Consider the following 19,612-nt stretch of genomic DNA (forward strand, 5'->3'; position numbering starts at 1 on the left):
TAGGTGCTGTTTGTGTCCAGTTGGTTCAGTGGAGCTGGTTTATTCAGAAGTTCCTAGAAGTGTTCCCCCCACCTGTTCCTCTGTTCTTGAATCTCAGTGATTGTTTTACCTTGTTTGTTCTTGACTAATCTCTCTGGTCCACTATATTTCCCTGCAAGTCATATAGTTGTCTGATATTTCTTTCTCGTGCAGAGTTTCCACTGTCGTTGCTAGCTCTTTCATGCATTTCCGCTTGTCAGCTATAATACTCCTCTTCACTTGCTTGTTTGTTTCTGCTCATTCAGTTTATGCTTTGGACTTTCTCCGTTCTTGTTCTCCCTTTCTTCAATCTTGTACAGGGTTTCCATAAAGATCCTTGTGGTTCAGCACCTCTTCACATATTGAAATTAGTTCTTCTTTTATACCTTTGCAGTTGTCCTCCATAGTATTTTCTTCTTCTTTCAATAAATCTTGTAAGGCTTAGAACCTATTGTTGTTAGTTATCTTCAATTGGTTAAGTTTGTGAGTATATGGAAGGGAGAATGTGTTGAACTTTTGTGATGCTATTTCTCCAGTTGTCCATTGCTTCTTTAGTTTCAGTTTCATATTGGCAACCACCAAGTGGTGATATGAAGCTATGTAAGCTCCTCTCCTGATTCTCACCTCTTCCAATGACCTTCTGAATTTTTTTTGCTGATGTAAATCTAATCCATCTGGTTCTGTGTAGTGTGACCCGATGAGACCCATGTAGCTTTGTGTATGCGTTTGTGTGGGAATATTTTGCCTTCTATAACCATGTTGTTGAATGCACCAGACTGCAAATCTATCACTATTCTCTTCCCTTTCTCCCAGTCAGTCCATGTTGTCCCATGATATCTTCATATCCAGTGTTGTCCATTCCGACTTTTGCGTTTAGAGCTCCCATCAGAATTGTGAGGTCCTCTCCTGATCACTTAGCTATTATCGATTGCCGCCTATCATATAACTGATCTTTACCATCGTTGTTGCTACCATTGGTTGGTGCATAACACTCATTGTGACTCTCTTCTTCTTTGTTTTGAAGGATGCTTTGATGATCCTGGATCCATGAGACTCCCATTCTATAAGTGCATTACGTGCTTCTTCGTGACCAGAGGACAGAAGCATCTCTCCCTAATCTTACTTTTGCTGTTCAGCTTGGGTTCAATCGATTTCACCGATTCCGAAAACCGTCAAGTTGTATCTCCACATTTCTGCAGATATTTGATTGGTCGTTTCGATCTTCCTCATTGTCAGAAGCTTCTATGTACGTACGTTAATTGTTGATCTGGTTGTTAGAAGTGACATCGGCCTCGTGACTTCCGAAGAATCTCGGCTTTCATCATGAGGCGTCGTAATTCTCCCGAATGAATATGCTTTAACATGGAGAGCAGAGTCTTAGTGGCCTAATTTGTTTATTCTGATTAGCGTTTTTTGCCAATGTTGTTTTGTATGGGATGGAGTTTATGACCCCACGACCAACCCTCCTCCTATACCCCGGTTGGGACCGGTAGTAACCCTAGGAGAGCTACAAGCGGAGTCAGAGGGATCAAAAATTACTATTATTTTTGTAAAAAATCCGATCACATCTCTGTCTACCTGATTGAATTTCAATACTAAAGTGTACTAACTCTCCAAGTGCTTCTCTCCTGAAAATAGGAAGGTCAAAATAAGAATATGTCAACACTCATCATGTATTGTTAACATCTCACTTACCATAAGAAATGAGTGATCTATCTAGATCATAATTTTCCCTTTAACTAAAATTTTAGATTCAGTTTCTGTTTTTCTTAAGACAGAAATCAATTCTACTTGCTAGAACTTCTGAATTCCCCATCATAACAACTTTGATCATTATTTAGGAGTTGGATTAATTACTCGAGTTTCGAACCTTTAAGATATTTTCAGAAGCTTGTTGAAAATATGGTTTACAATTCTTTCTATCAAATTACTGGAGTTCTCCTTGGAGTTAATTCACCCCGATGATATGTGTACAGATTATCAACTTGATTAGTGTTCAACTGACAACATTAACTGTTCAACCACTTCAGTTAAACATTAAAATTTCAAATCAAAAATCATCTCTAGCTTATTATTTGTCAATAATATATTTCAATAGTTGAGATCATGAGTCAATTGAAGTTAGAACACCATGGAATACCTGGAAGCATTGGAAAGCCGTTTCGTCCTATTATGGGATTCCTCAGAAGTGCACATCCACGATCCCGCCTCGCGAGATTGCTGAGGCGTCCTACAATAGAACGAAACGACCGCCGAATGGTTCCAGGTTTCCCATGGTGATCTAGCTTCAATTGACTCATGATCACAACTATTTAAACTACTATACTATCCACAAAAACCCCTTCCAATAATAATACATTTTTAGATATTTTTTTAGTCTTTTAATTCTTACCTAAAAATGATAAATATGAACTGCTATGACATAAAAATTTTATAAATGGTTTTCTCATCATACTACCCAATTTTGAATGTGGTGCAAGCATATAAAATGTAGCCAATAATGGAAATAAAGAACATAATGTTCCAATAGTTGTTAATTGAGCAAATACTGGTTTTTGACGAAATCCAGGCAATCCTTCATACCAGATAGCAGCTAATAATTGTTGACAATGTGGATGAGCTACAAACTAAAATAAATAAAATCAGATGGCTTTTGTGAATATTATAGTAATTTCAATGGCTAAGATCATGAATCAGTTGAAGCTAGACCACCATGGAAAACCCGGAAGCACTGGACGGCCAGTAGGTCCTGGGTTCGAATCTCGCAGGGGGCGAGGTCGTGAATGCGTACTGCTGAGGAGTCTCACAATAGGACGAAACGGCCGTCCAGTGCTTCCAGGTTTTCCATGGCGGTCTAGCTTCAACTGACTCATAATCTTAACCATTAAAGTAAATAAGTTAAATATAAAATTCATAATTAGAATTATTCATTATATTTTAAAACTAAAGATTTTGTAAAGATTGCTAGATATTATGGTTTTCATTAATGAATGATTTTAGTTAGACAATTATTGGAAACTAGAATGTACCAGATATCTGTTTCATTCTAGGATGGAACATTACGACAGTACATATCAATTCAAAACAAATACTAAATACTCTCTAATGTTCAATATTTCTAAGGCGAGACTCTAATTTATGGATGACCTTTGAACGAATTTTAAGTGACCTTGAGGAATATTAGCCAATCAGTAAACAGTCAGCATAGAGTAGAAAGATGTTATACAAAACCAAGGAAATAAAGTGGATCCACTTCTTATACGTGGTTCAAAAATTTGTCAAGGTTAGAAAGAGTTTCAGAAGTTCTAAAATCGTAATGCATTCAGTAGAGGAAATCATCCACACGGCTACAGAGTAGTCGGCCTCTGGCGCCATGATAAGGTCGCAAAAATTCTTCCAGCCTCATACCACATAGCTTCAATATTGTTTGTATGCACTCCGGTTGTTGAGTGCACAAAATGTTATATGCGGATAACGACACGATGCACATAACCAAGCCTATGTAGGAGTCTGTACGCTCTCCAATCATTCGTATATACTGTAGTACCTGGCTGCAGCCAATGTTACTCGTGCCTTTATTATCCAGTTCGCAATAATTATCGTAATTCGCCTTAGTTAGGAATTATATATGGGATTTTCATCACGAACTGACATCAGCTATAATGCCAGAAATTTATTTAGCCAAATGGATGAAAGGCTTTCGCGTTAAAATCCGAGATCTATTATCTTATACCTGATTGATTCGTACACAAATTATAGTCTCACCGTTTTATTTGTTATAGCCGCTCAATTATCACGTTTTGTACAAAATTCCTTGTGAACCGATCGTACGTTAGCATTAAGCACTGAAGTTGGCACTGTAACCTTGAAATCCCTAAAACGCCTCTGATTGGCTCGTCCATAAATTCGAGTCTCGCCGCTCTTAATTAGTAAATTTGATTGTGACAAGTGCCTATGATTAGTACCATAATCAGTTATTCAAACGCGTACAATCAATAACATGACAGTATATAACATATTCACAAGTCTATTTTTACACAGATTACACTCAAAACGAAAGTTTAAGATTAAATAATTATCAAAGGAAAATGGAATGAGTTGGCAAATAATGGTATGTGGACATAAACACCATAGAAATATAAAACACTATATTTTCTGTAATATGATCTTATTAAAATATACATTAGAAAATACCCAGAATTTGATGTGAACAGCGATAATAATCCAATGTTTTAGTAACGGACTTCATGGCCTTGATGGTTGATGTTCCTTTAAGTCCTGGTGTTGCTTTTAGAAATTATTTTGTACAAGTGATGAAACAATGATCAATCGTTTGGTATCTAAACCTATCAAATAATATGCTCGAGTTTGATCTAGACAGATACCGATGTAATGCGACTAGATAAGTTATTTTGTCATCCCACCCGTTATGTTATTAATACACATAGATCACCGTAGTTATTTTTATGCGTGAGATGGCAACATATTTGGAACTAATGTGATCATGCATATTCATATGACACCATAACATATTCAACTTGAATCATTCACTGTATACAAAAGAATTGAGCAGGGTAGGGTAGAGAATTTGTAAGCATGTCTAGTATTCATATGAGAGATAGCTACATGTTAACAGCTTTAATCTACTTATTGCCCGAACGCTTCTGTCTGACAGAGTCCAAAACATTGAATAGCATAATAGCTGTGCTAAAATAAAACACAGAATCAGCTTAATGTATCCTACCAGTCATGGAAAACATCTTTTTCCTGAGTTACTTGAATGCTTCAGGATAAAAACACGTGTAAATCCTAATGTGATATCACTCAAATAACTTACCAATAATATCTGTGAGTGTGATTTTGAAAGACTTAACTTTGGCTATGCAAGATCATTGGTTTCATTCCCTACAAATATGAAACCTGTCGCAAATGTGATAATATCTCATGTTTACTATTCAAGACTAAATTATTACGACATGAATGAACATAAAATGGTAAGTAGGGTATAATTGTAGAGGTAGAATTACTGAACCGTTTGCAAAGGGTCAAATATCATGATTTCCTACTTCTCATTATGACCAAGCTATTTGAGATAATATATACCACGTCGTACTATTTTTCAAATATTATTTTGTTAGTTTATAAGCTTCAAGACTCGACTATGACTATATATGATTTTTATTTTGTCTTTACATAACCCTTGTCCCTACCACTTGCCATTTCAATAACAGAAAGAAATTCTGGAGAACGATGTCTGGTGAATAAGTAGTGTGATCTAGGCAGGCTATTCAAGAACAACTCATAACCTATCGGACAACCAATGACGAATATAACGGATAATTAACAGTGATATTCATACTAATAAGATCTCAAAGTTCTTTGATCACCTATTGAATAAATACAGTTCATAAAGGTTTTAATGATTCAAGGAGGTGATTATTTGTTTAGTCATGCTCATTACTAACAACCTTAGTACTACTGTTTGTATAATCGTTAAAACAGATCAAAGAAAAGAATTTTTTCTTTTACATACCTGTTTTTGTCCATATCTTATAGCCAATTTCAATCTTGATAACTGCATTCTCTCATTGATATCCTCTGATAAGGACTGATGATTTACTCCACTGATATGGCAACCTGATACATCAGCTCCAGTATAATGATTTAAAACAATTGAGAGTTCAGAAGAACTACGAGTTTGTGCTAACATGTCAGTTGCAAATTTTTGACATTTCGCTTCTAATTCTTCATACTCTGTCTGTAAATAAATAATATTGATTATTGAATGGAATCACAACTATACAAGATTTGTGTTTCATTCTGTTACGTCCTCTACTTGATTACGGCAGAATACGATATATAACTAACGGTACTCAAACGTGTAGAACCTCACAGGCGCAAATTGGAAGACAGAAGAAACAGGTAAAGTGATTATTTGGTAAGAATCAAAAGTGTACAGAAAAACACGGATATTTATAGTTATCAGTATTGACTATAACATCATTATGATTCAGCCAATCCGCAAAAAGGTAAGTTATCCCATCCTCCAATGGTAGCATACCATATTGATATTCTAAAAGGCTTTATCAGGTTCTGAATGGATGGAATCTCTTCGTCTCCTTTATAGCCTCTGGAGGCTTCGTCATGCTTTCCGAAGCCGTCCCAAAACCTTCTGTTCCTGTCTTGAATTGTCACAAATCCACTGGGTAAAGGTTTCTAATTATATCAATAAATGTTAGTTGATACTATCTTTGTTAAATGCACATTTTTGAAATAGAGTGGTAAATGTATTCTAATTCACGAATTTCATTGTTATATGAAAAGACTATGTCATGTATGTGTTCTATTTGGATAACTAATGAAAATGGTGAGATTATCTGAGAGTTATTGTATATCTCTTTAACCGTAGTGACATGACATTGACTTTGTCAGACCTATTTTTTGATTCATCAGACTAAATATTTCTGTATTGTACTATTTAAACTTCATGTTATTTAATTTATTTATATATCCCCTGAAGAAGTGGCTTACACTAGGTTATGAAATATCCGAAAATCTAACTCTTCTACTGATTGGGATATTACAAATATATTATCTTTATTGTAAATTTTGTTCTATGTTTTTAGACGTACTGTGGGAGAAAACAAAGCAGATCACAGTGGAAGAAATCAGGAAGAAGCACTGGAAGTGGATAGGACACACATTGAGGAAAGCACCCAACAAGGCAAGCCCTCATATGGAATCCTCACGGCCAAAGGAAAAGAGGAAAACCAAAGAAATGGAGACAGATATGAGAAAAATGAACAAAAATAGGATAGGACTAGAAAGGAAGGTTCAGGACAGAGTGGGTTGGCCTCACATGGAATCCTCAAGGTCAAAGGAAAAGAGGAAGACCAAAGAACACATTACGCCGGGAAATGGAAATAAACATGAGAAGAATGAACAAGAATTGGATGGAATTAGAAAAGAAGGCGGAGGACAGAGTGGGTTGGAGAATGCTGGTCGGCTGCCTATGCTCCATTGGGAGTAACAGGCGTAAGTAAGTAAGTAATATTTTGTTGTGTAGAATATCTTGACAGTATGAACTTAATAACGTTAAGAAGTTGCATTCACTATAAAATATTCCTGGAATATATATTTATGGACATATCAAAATAGGTTTCTTTTGTTATGCTAAAAATGTTTTATTTAACGAATAATAAATTTAAATCTACGGTTCTAACAAAATGCTTCTTAACTTCAGTTAGTCACTAAAAAGAGACCATAGCTCGCGTTGTTCGTTCATTTATGATGGTTGATGATATTAAAAATTTAATTGATAGACTTTAGTCAGACCTGAATATTTAGTGACACGATATTGATTTATCGCTCACTGATGGATTAGTATCCCTAATTTTATTCAATAGTTACATAATTAACCATTCAATATGATTTGTATAATCAACTGATCACTGAGTAGTGACAAACATCGTGTTTATCTAGTCCTTTAATGTCAATAAAATTCTTTCGGTCAAGTTGTAATATGACCCCAAATCAAAGTGGTTCGACATCATGTGCACTACGTAGTACTTCAAACAACACCGTGGTAATTTTTCAGTTTATGAAGTTGGGTGACGTAGGTTTGAATACGATAGTAAGCCTTAGTTCCTTCAATGTTACAAGTACACCCTTCTGATAAGCAGTAATTAGAAAGAAATATAGGTTCTGAATATCCTACCGACAACTTCTAACCTACTGAAATCTCGATGTAATTTGCTTTCATAAACTCCATCTTGTTTTAAATTCAATAATAATTGAGACATTTGGTTGCAGCAGTACCCGGATTTAGGAGCTTCGGGACCAGTGTAAAGATTGGTTTAATAATCTGTACTAGATGAACATGGAAAAAATATATACTTATCAGTCATCGGATAGTAATCAATATAACATCGTCTTGTTTTATGTAATAATTCTCAGTGCCCGTTCAGTATCGAACATCAAGGAAATGGAGTTGGGAAGCCGAGTCATTTATTCCAGTGACTATTACTTACTTACTTACGCCTGTTACTCTCAATGGAGCAAAGGCAGCCGACCAGCATTCTCCAACAGACTCTGTCCTCCACCATCTTTTCTAATTCCATCCCATTCTTGTTTATTTTTCTCATGTCTATCTCCATTTCCCGGCGTAATGTGTTCTTTGGTCTTCATCTCCTCCTTTGACCTTGAGGATTCCATGTGAGGGCTTGTCTTGTGACGCAGCTGGGTGCTTTCCTCAATGTGTGTCCTATCCACTTCCAGCGCTGCTTCCTAATTTCTTCCTCCACTGGGATCTGGTTTGTTCTCTCCCACAGTAGGTTACTGCTAATAGTGTCCGGCCAACGGATCCGAATTATTTTACGTAGACAACTGTTAATAAACACCTGTATCTTCTGATTGATGGCTTTTGTAGTTCTCCAGGTTTCCGCCCCATACAGTAGAACTGTCTTGACATTTGTATTGAAAATTCTGACCTTGGTGTTGGTTGACAGTTGCTTTGAGTTCCAGATGTTCTTCGATTGTAAATATGCTGCTCTTGCTTTTTCGATCCGCGCCTTCACATCTGCATCAGATCCACCGTGTTCATAAATGATGCTACCCAAATCTTCTCCGTCAATTGTGACTGGGTTGGTGCATGCTGTGTTGTATTGGAGAATCTTGCTTTTCTCTTTGTGTATATTGAGACCTACTGCTGCTGCACTGGTCGTCTTCTCCTGCATTGGCTGTTGAGTGTGCGGTAGAAGAACCAGATCATCTGCGAACTTTAGATCGTCCAGCTGCATCGTATCTGTCCACTGTATCCCGTGCTTCCAGTGACTATACTGTAGACTTATTCGATAAATATACATTATTTTAATAAATTTATTCAACTGTATCAAGAAATATCCATCAGAATTCATGTTGCAATGCATAAGTTTCGTACAAAAATGTTAATGCAATTACTTTCGATGACGATATACAGCATAAAAGTATAGAATTAAGAAATTTTTAAAAAGTTTTATCACAAATCTCTTTCATTCGGAAATATAAAAGGCATTCAGATTGATGCCAAGTTACAAGGGACAATCAAAAGTTCATTATTACCGTTGTCCGTTTGTAATAATTAATTTGAAATGTCAAATATCAGCTTATAATTTAGCTAAAAGATTAATTTTTAGTACCGAAATCAATCATTTCGGTTTACATGGTGATTTAGATTTGACATGAATACTTTGAATCTTAAGTGTTGTGTGTATAATTTAATTTCATAACTCTAAAACTACTTAGCATTTCAAGCTAGAAATGCATCAAATTTTCAGTTGAAATTACAAAATGATTTTATTTAGGCAACTATCGTAAACCGAGAATAATGAACAACGGTTTCATTCTGAAGTGGGACTCTTTAAAAGTGTGTCAATACACCATCTTTAGATGTGGGAATTAGAACACAAAGATCAAGTGGAAAATGCCCTTCTTTAGACCGTAGGGTTAGCCCCCAATGTTTCACAATTTTGATAAAAGATAGATATCCCTCATGACGAAAAATTATGATCAAGAAATGTTGGTTATTGGATATGAACTCAACAGTGGAAATGACATATACGTCTTTCTATCGATATCTAGTAAGGTTACAGATATATGATGTTAAGATATTCTAAACTAGGTACATAACAGATGTCCAGTGCTCCTTGATTTTTACCTTGTATCTGGTTAAATTCATCTTATTAGATAAGCTAAAAAATGGCTAATTATGACAAATGTTTTGTGATTAGAGATTGTTAACTATATGGTACTTCTTGATATGCGGCCCATGCTCCATTGGGAGTAACAGGCGTAAGTAAGTAAGTAAGTACTTATTGATATACTAGTGAAATCAAAATTCATGACATTCCACAGAAGAATAGTGAATGATCAGCAATTGAAGACTGACTTTTTCAACCTAAATCCAAGTTAAAACTCCATATGAATATTTACTAGACAAAATAAAAATATTTGCATTTTTGAAATTCATTTTCTCAAAACAATTCACTATGTTTATCATAGTACCATGTTAGTACATTCATTGTTATGAATTCATTCATTCAGTCACTAAATCAAACCAAGTCGTTCAGTATATTATCTATCATTATCAGTACTCTAATCCATGCTCTATGATAACGAAGTGAATTTTTAAGATAATTTTCTATCATAACGTTTTTGTCATTTCATAAACTATTAGGTACTAGGTGTTTGTCTGAAACTACTATTAAGTTTCGGTATTTATTTGCAACCATAACGTTACAGGAGTCGAGTCTAATCTATGATCCTTTTTTTATATTCTTGAGTTCGAATCCAGTGAGTTTGATATTTATATCTTCATTAGGAATCACTTAGATTTAAAATCTGATACACTTATATTTCTCCTCTTTAAAATCTACCACCCATCTATTCGATTGAATTGCTATTTTCAAAAAAAAAAAGGAAAATGAACAGGTATTACAAACTTCGCTTATTTTCCCCTATTTACATCATGGACATACTTCGCAGTGTGATTTACCAAATCATCAATTCATTAGAATTATGGTTTTATCCATTTTATAAACATAACCGAATGGTGAAAAATTGTATGTCAATTAAAACAATGTATATGAAAAATTTAAAAGTAAAACCCAGTTGCTATCATGTATCGTTGATTGATGACATACTACACTGTTTATTGAACTCTTTATTCTCATACGGCTCAGGATATCTAGTGCCCTGACTTATCAATCAAATATGTCAAGCCTTATAATTGCGATACAGTTAAGTCATTCAACTGTACTGAGGTAGGATGATTAGGCCTCTAATTCAAATAACGTTTAATTGTGGTTGAATAACTGAATAACAAGTGGCATTATTATTTCAAAATCCTCTATAATTTTGTTGAGAGGTATGGAAAATAGATATTTTACTAAAAATGATATCTTTGATCTTGAAAATGGACACTGATATCATCATCGTTTTCAAATATCCTAATAGTATTATCCCTTGTTTGTAGCTAACTATGTATGGTCATACAAGCACTGTATTTTCGTAGTAAGGCTAACCTACATAGAGTTAATCAAAAATTGTGATACGATGTTTTTATGCTACTATGGTTTGTTAAAATCTGCATAAATAGGGAATGTTGAAGTGTTGTGGTGTTCATATATAGGATTGCAAAACAAATGATTAATATTGTGTAACTGAAATATGACAGAAACATAAGAAACTGCAGGTAGATTCCAGCGTCTAGTTGACAAAAAAAAATAACTAGAAAAATAAAAGTAAATCAGCCGGACATAACATTATATTGATCTAATGTCTTTCATTGGATTTATGATGTATCTTGATACCAAAAGCTTGTCAAAGGGCTTATATCACGAACTTGAAAGATAAATTTCAGTTTCCTCCAAGAATTACACAACTCTACGGTTATTATTATAAGCCTACGATTGCTTAGTTAGCTAACGATTTAAAATAACTAAGTCCTATAAAATGTCAGGAAGAGGTAGACTAATCCAGTAGTAGGGCTCTAGGCAAATATGCCAAGAAGTAATGTCCAAGATATAACAGTCCAGTGCTTCCAGGTTTTCCATGGTGATCTAGCTTCAATTGAATCATGATCTCAACTATTGAAATTACTACAATCTCCACAAAACCCCTTCTGATACAAATAAACTTTATTTAACTAGCTTTTATTTTAAATTCACTCTTTTAGATAAATATCGAAGTGAAATGCTAATAGTATTTGTATAGCATAACACAGTACTCAACTTCATAAGTGAAGTTAGAGTAAATGACTAATAACCCAAATGTAATGGGTTTGAATAAACCCATAACCCTGGTTTTCCTTTACGTTAAATAATCATACATAAAGATACTCTTTTCTATAACAAATAGAATTCCGTAAATATAATTAACGAAAATTACTGTTTTATTGTATTAAATTGCATTAGTTTTCAAGAGTTAACTTCATTTATGTTTGTAAGGGTTTGCTAGCGTTTTTTAGCGAGACAGTTTTCTACTGGATAGGGTCGCTAACTCCATGCCCAACCCTCCCCCTTCATCCGGGCTTGGGACCGGCAGTAGCCCCCGGAGGGACTTCAAGTGGAAGTGGATAGGACACACATTGAGGAAAGCACCCAACTGCGTTACAACACAAGGCCCCACATGGAATCCTCAAGGCCAAAGGAAAACAGGAAGACCAAAGAACACATTACGCCGGGAAATGGAAATAAACATGAGAAGAATGAACAAGAATTGGATGGAATTAGAAAAGAAGGCGGAGGACAGAGTGGGTTGGAGAATGCTGGTCGGCGGCCTATGCCTTATTAGGAGTAGCAGGCGTAAGTAAGTAAGGGTTTGTATTTTCTTATCATTGATATTAAGATATGTAAATGATCAACTTCTGTTGATAAATGATCATTTTGAAGATCCATTTCTATGTACATTGAATTATTTTGTCAAAGAAAAGCACTTAACCTGTATTTAACTATCATTCAAATAAAACATTTTACATAATAGAAACTCACTCTAAATTCATTTTCAAGTTCACCCAACTTTTTCAACTCCCAACTTAATTCAAAAGCTGTTAAAATCGGATCACTACTGGTTAAAATGATAAATGATGGACTTGTTAAAGCACGATATGTATTAATTCGTAATGTTGAATGTTGTAATCCATTTTCACGTCTTGCTTGTGTACATATATTACATGCACATCGTAAATCATGCGGTTTATAGATGCGATCACCACGATCAAGTAATAATTTTAATATTACATAATTATCACGATGTGCTGCTAAAATTATTCCATTAATATCAGGTGTAAATGATGAGGATTGAAAACGTCCAAGTAGTCCCTAAATAGATAAAAGTAAAGATAAAGAGTCTAGATTAAATGTTACATAATGTGTTTGTGAACGAATTTGATCGGAAAAATGTAATATATACGTTTTAGAGATAAATTCACAGTTCGATGACTACTATAGATTGTTTAATGATTGATCTTGTGACGAATAATTAACATGGTACAACTTCAATGAAAACTATTTTGTGCTCTAGCAAAATGGAAACGATACTATATGAATTTCAAGTGATGCGAAATGTCAACTGTATTGTCAGTGATAATTAATTAAACTTACTTACTTACCTACGCCTGTTACTCCTCGTGAAGGAGCATAGACCAACCACCAGCATTCTCCATCCAACCGTGTCCTGGGAAATCCTTTCCAGTTGTTATTCATCCCTTTCATGTCTGTTTTTATTTCCCGACATAATGTATTGTTTGGCATCCCCCTTTTCCGCTTCCCCTCACGATTCCAAGTTAGCGCTTGCGTCGTGATGCTGTTTGATGATTTGCGTAATGTATGTCTCATCCATTTCCATAGTCTTTTCCTAATTTCCTCTTCGTTTGAAAACTGGTTTCTTCTCTCCCACAGAATTGTGTTGCTGATGGTATCCGGCCAATGGATGTTGAGTATCTTGCGTAGACAACTATTTATAAATACTTGTATTGTTTTGATGATGGTTGTAGTACTTCTGGAAGTTTCAGCTCCATACAGTAGAACTGCCTTGACATTCGTGTTGAAGATTTTTACTTTGATATTGGTTGAAAGTTGTTTTGTGTTCCATATATTTTTCAATTGTAGGAATGCGGCCTTTGCTTTGCCAACTTCGCCTGTAGCTCTTCTAGGGTTACTGCCGGTCCCAAGCACGGGGTAAAGGAGGAGGTTGGGCACAAGGTTAGCGATCACATCCCGTAGAAAACTAACTCGCTAAAAAAACGCTAACCAGAATAAATAATTCAAACCTTTTGATTAATTAAACTGCTTGAACAAATTTAATTGTGGTTCTCATATTTTTAGTTATCATTGAGTGAATGTAAAAATCATATGGAACCTACATAAAGTCGATCGGGGAAATATTTATGGTTATATAAAAGAGTTACATAGAAATAGATGTGTATCCATATAAATAAGGCTCCGTAGTGAACATCTTTCAGTCAATTATATGTAACCTAGAGCTTAACACATAAGTGCATCCGGTTCATGCATCAAAAACACGCTTTGATTCAACTGTTTTAATATTGTAGTAACCTTAAGAAATTTTCAAAAGAAATTTAAAACCTTAGTACAAGTTGAGTTTTGTCAATTTTTGGCCAGTAGAATTTTAATTTAATCCATCTATGAGCTTATCATCTGTAAATGACACAAAATTCACGAAACATGTTTCCATATTTCAGAACCATGAGAGTTAACTACACTAGAAGATATCATCACATAAAATTATCTATGTTAAATTAAAAGTTAGCCGCCTTATTTGAATTCCTTTGTATTAAGTATGTGATTGCATTACATTAAATTCATTACGGCATGATAAACAAATGTGAATGTGAAACAATTTTTCCAAATACCCATCTATTAATATCTATTCATATGATTCAATCCGAATATTTACTCTAAGAAACCATTCGGCGAGACTATAATTTATGGACGACCTCTGAACGACGCTCAAGTAGCTTTGAGAGTGTCCACCTAATAACTACGACCAAATCAGGGTTATAAACCAGTATGAGGAATTACAATTATGATTTACAGTTGATGATTAAGGTTAGATATTAAATTTGGGGTTTTCATCATAAACTGACATCAGCTATAATGCCAAAACTCTATTTAGCCAAATGGATGAGTGAACCTAAACCCAAGATCTGTTATCTTATACGTGATTGGTCCGTTCATAAATTATAGTTTCGCTAACCATACCTTAACAATAGAAAATCTATTCACTTTGATTAGTTAGTAACATCAGATTACCAATAGTAGTATAAAACTGTGGTGACTTAAACTATTCCAATAATATTTCTTTTGTAATAGAAAACTTCATTTCTTTGATATCCATCTTATTCCGAACAGTATTGTCAGGTAAAAGATTCGAATTTGTTTTAATGAATTTTGTAGATTCACATGTTACACCTAAGATATTACAAAACACAGCACGTGAATTGTAAATCAGACTTTATTGTGTTAGCGATTGAACACATTCACCGAAACACATTCAACTAAATTATGTATTACATAAAATGTATGATCACTAGTTATTTGATTTGGATATTTATTTTATTGTTGTATTCAAAATAAAAACCTAGAAATATCGGATATAAGTCGTTTCACTACAACATACAAGTAACCGTTTTAGATTAACCATATACGACATATCACCTTCAATAAAGTTCACTATCCACAAATAAATTAGTTTGATACAAACGTATTGATCAATAAATTGGTGAAATCACACAGAGATGATGACATTATGGTACATTTTGATTAGTTTGTCTATTTTGTATGATTATTTTGAGTTAATTTATGCAAGAATAGAATAGATGGTGAAAGAAAATTATGGAAATTTCTTAAGTTTATCATTTAGTCATTTCTATCTTTTTTTTCTTGTTTAATGATGGTTATTACATAAAAGCTCTAGCCACGAGTATAAAGCCTCTGCCAGGGAAGTTCTACTCACTGCCTTCTCGTGCCGGGGCTGTTGTTTACAAAATTGAGAGGACGAAATGAGGATGTACGGTGTTTAAACCGGATTGTTTGATATGGAGGATCTGCCTGGGGGAGTTGGTAAACAATGATTTCAAACTAATGGTGTACATGGGCTTCAGTATTTCGAAGGAACAAATGGCCTATGAACATATTATTGGTTACCGATTACCATGGGACCGCATCCCCTGACGTTGCAACTCTGCCTTGCGGGTCATACATTTAGGTCGAAGGCTCGGAGGGTGGCCACCTAAGAAAACCGCCTGCTTCGGTTTGGGCACCCGGCCAGTATCACGGCCCTCACACAAATCAAATGAGATTTATGTGGCGCATATGTATCTGGTGCCCCCTTGTAACAGTATCTATATGTTCAAATAAATAAAAATAAATAACATGTTAAATTGATTATTAAAATATGGAGAATATTAGTATAGGTTTGTTTTAAGTAATGAATATCATGAGTATCTCTTCTAGAAGTCATATGAATAATTCTGAAAATGTTGACATGAATAAGTCAATATTAGCATTAAATATACTTATATAAGTCGCCGACGTGACTATAATTTATAAACGAACCAATCACGTATAAGATAACAGATCTCGGATTTTGGCGCCAAATTCACTCATCCATTTGGCTAAATAGAGTTTTGGCATTATAGCTGATGTCAGTTTATGATGAAAACCCCAAATTTAATATCTAACCTTAATCATCAACTGTAAATCATAATTGTAATTCCTCATACTGGTTTATAACCCTGATTTGGTCGTAGTTATTAGATAGACACTCTCAAAGTCACTTGAGTATCGTTCAGAGGTCGTCCATAAGTTATAGTCTCACCTAAGTAGCCTTAATTTCAATGTCAATAATTCTAATTCCTGAGTGATCAATATATTTTGTTTCATTCAAAGTGATTTTGAAATGGATAACCTGATTATAATTTCTTTAGAAGAAAGAAGGGTAATAAAAGAATACAGCTTATAGACTATTTTGTTAATCGTTAAAATAAAATTGTCTAAATTTGTGTTTAGCACTATATAAAACCCGAATGAACATTTTCAGTGATGTAATTATTACTTGGTTTAAAAATCATTTTCCAAAGAACACATTACGTCAGGAAATAGGAGCAGATATGAAAAGGATGAATAACAACTGAAAAAAACTGGAAAGGATTACCCAGGACAGGGTTAGATGAAAAGTGCCTATGCTTCTCCACGAGGAGTAACAGGCGTCAGTAAGTAAGGTAAAAGTGATTTTACATCATGAACCATGAAGGATTGTTCGGTTTAGTCAAATGATTATACAAAGATATCACGATACATAAATCGATTGGCGAGTATTGATTAATGATGTTTTGGCTAATTCATAGTGTTAATCATGTACTGTTGACCGACTTGCATAGTTACGAGAAGTGAAAGCAACTATCAATAAGTTGTCGATCAGTGTGTAAGATTGTTACAATAGATAGCATGAAATCGCATACGTTCATACGATAGAAAAGAGTATCGTGTCGAGAAGAAATAGAATTAGATTTCTTTTTGTTTGGCAGTCATCAGTAAAGGGTAAACGAAATCTAAATGAAATGATACTCCCTTTAAGATAGGCCTCCATATCATACAGTTACACCCAGAGACGTTACACTGACCTATTTTGTTCAATGATGTCCACTTGTAGAGATGACCTGTTTGTATAAATTAGCCTGTAATTCGTTAATAAAACTACAGATAGTGCATGTTGTTGAGAACCAACTAGCACGAAATCTGATTTCAGTGCTCTTTGACGATTTCGTTGACGATTATTATTTTACATTCTACTTCACAATAGGCAACTATCCTAACCACATCAATTGATAAAACTTTATAGCCTTGCCATTCTCTTGATTATTGTCAATCACTAATTCTTTTAAAGTACTAAAGAAGCAAAACAATACATTTCAACAACAACAAGAAGAAAAGAAAGACAACTACTAACCCGTAAATTTTTTTTACCACCACGTTCTGCTTGTGCATGTAATATAATTTCTACAGCGATAACATTATCTTCATTGATAGCATGTAATATACAATCTTTTAAATCTAATTTTGGTAATGCTACAAGAAATTGTAATAATTCCATATGTTCATTTTCAATAGCAATACGTAATACATCACGTCCTAATGTATCTGTACAATTTAAATTTAATTTTAATTCATTTGCTTGATCCGTTAATTGTTTAATTGTACCTAAATCACCTTGTTCAGCAGCATATAAATATAAACGTTCTATATCAGTTAATTCCCCTTCAATAATTGGTAATTCTATATTATTTAAATCAATAGTTGTTTGATGTTTGAATAAACGATTACAATTATTATTATCATTATTATTATTATTATTGTTACCAAGGGTAGTAGTAGTAGTAGTACTAGTATTCATATCATTATTTCCAATTTCATTTAACAAATCATGAATTTGTCGTAATTCACATTCATCTATACTTTTATTATTATTATTATGTAATTGAATTAATGATGTATTCCATGGATGTTTATTGAATGATTTTGAATTCTTTGAATATTTACGCTTTTCCGTAAATGTTATATTTCTATGAAATTGTTCTAAATTATTTGTACTCAAGGAACGTTTTGATTGATATGAATGTTTCATAGATGAATTCATGATAATTAGTTGTTTATAGTTTATTCAGTTGTGTAACCATATCGATGATTGAATTGTAATTCATTTGTTAGTTTCATAAGTATTTCAATAATCTCTAAGTAATTTGAAAATGAAATTGGGGGATCTGTAAGCAAATAGGATTGATTTGATTATGGTAAGAATGAATAATGATAATATGATAAATGAAAATGTATTGATGAATGGTTAAAAGAACAACAACAACAACAAAAAGAACCTATTGTATATAAGGGAATTAGTTCTTTGTCTATGAATATGTTCGACTTATGCATATAATTTAAGTAAATTTATGTGTACTATATAAACATAAGAATCAAACAATCTCAGTGACTAAACCTATGCAAATACCTAATTCACTAGGATTGGAATATATAGCTTGTAATGTACTTTTTCATATAGTCATATATGTTATATTTCATCTTATGTCTAATTGGTTTATGTTATATGTGTTCTTTGTATGCTTATATTACTATAAGTGTAGTTAATTAATTATGGGTTTATAAATTTTTCAACAATAAAAGATTATTTGTTCAAGAATATCTTGATAAACTTGATCTAAGATGATGATAAAGTGATCAACAGTACCTTTTGTTCATATATGGTTTAAAATGCTTGACATAATTAAATACCGGGAAATGCCCTAAATATAACGATATGATAAGATTGTAGGATCACAAGGGGTGAGATTGTATAGTAGTAATAAGAATAACATGTATTTAGAAATACGATACAACACAGCATGCACCAATCTAATCACAATTGACGGAGAAGATTTGGAAGATGTAAAAACCTTTACATATATGGCGAGCATCATTTATGAACACGGTGGATCTGATGCAGATGTGAAGGCGCGGATCGGCAAAGCAAGAGCAGCATATTTACAATTGAAGAACTTCTGGAACTCAAAACAGCTATCACCTAACACCAAGGTCAGAATTTTCAATACAAATGTCAAGACAGTTCTACTGTATGGGGCGGAAACCTGGAGAACTACGAAAGCCATCATTCAGAAGATACAGGTGTTTATTAACAGTTATCTACGTAAAATAATTCGGATCAGTTGGCCGGACACTATTAGCAACAATGTACTGTGGAAGAGAACAAACCAGATCCCAGTGGAGGAAGAAATTAGGAAGCAGCGCTGGAAGTTGATAGGACACACGTTGAGGAAAGCACCCAACTGCGTCACAAGACAAGCCTTCACATGGAATCCTCAAGGCCAAAGGAAAAGAGGAGGGACAAAGAACACATTACGCCGGGAAATGGAGATAGACATGAGAAAAATAAACAAGAATGGGATGGAATTAGAGAAGCAGGCCTAGGACAGAATCTGTTGGAGAATGCTGGTCGGCGGCCTATGCTCCATTGGGAGTAACAGGCG

At 34.1% G+C, this 19,612-nt stretch overlaps 1 protein-coding gene across 1 annotated transcript in view; it reads right to left on the reverse strand.

The window, feature by feature from the left end:
* TRPC1 (Short transient receptor putative channel 1) overlaps positions 1 to 18,011 on the reverse strand; it is a 47,740-nt gene extending 29,729 nt beyond the window's left edge. The window contains exons 1-4 of the mRNA XM_051208163.1: positions 17,527 to 18,011; positions 12,546 to 12,875; positions 5,552 to 5,776; positions 2,411 to 2,645 (exon numbers count right to left, since the gene is read on the reverse strand). Of these exons, the coding sequence (XP_051065997.1) occupies positions 2,411 to 2,645; positions 5,552 to 5,776; positions 12,546 to 12,875; positions 17,527 to 17,970 (1,234 nt within the window). The 5' untranslated portion in view covers positions 17,971 to 18,011. The remainder of the gene's footprint in view (positions 1 to 2,410; positions 2,646 to 5,551; positions 5,777 to 12,545; positions 12,876 to 17,526) is intronic.
* Positions 18,012 to 19,612: the final 1,601 nt, after the last annotated feature.

Source organism: Schistosoma haematobium, chromosome 4, assembly GCF_000699445.3.
Source record: "Schistosoma haematobium chromosome 4, whole genome shotgun sequence".
NCBI lineage: Eukaryota > Metazoa > Platyhelminthes > Trematoda > Strigeidida > Schistosomatidae > Schistosoma > Schistosoma haematobium.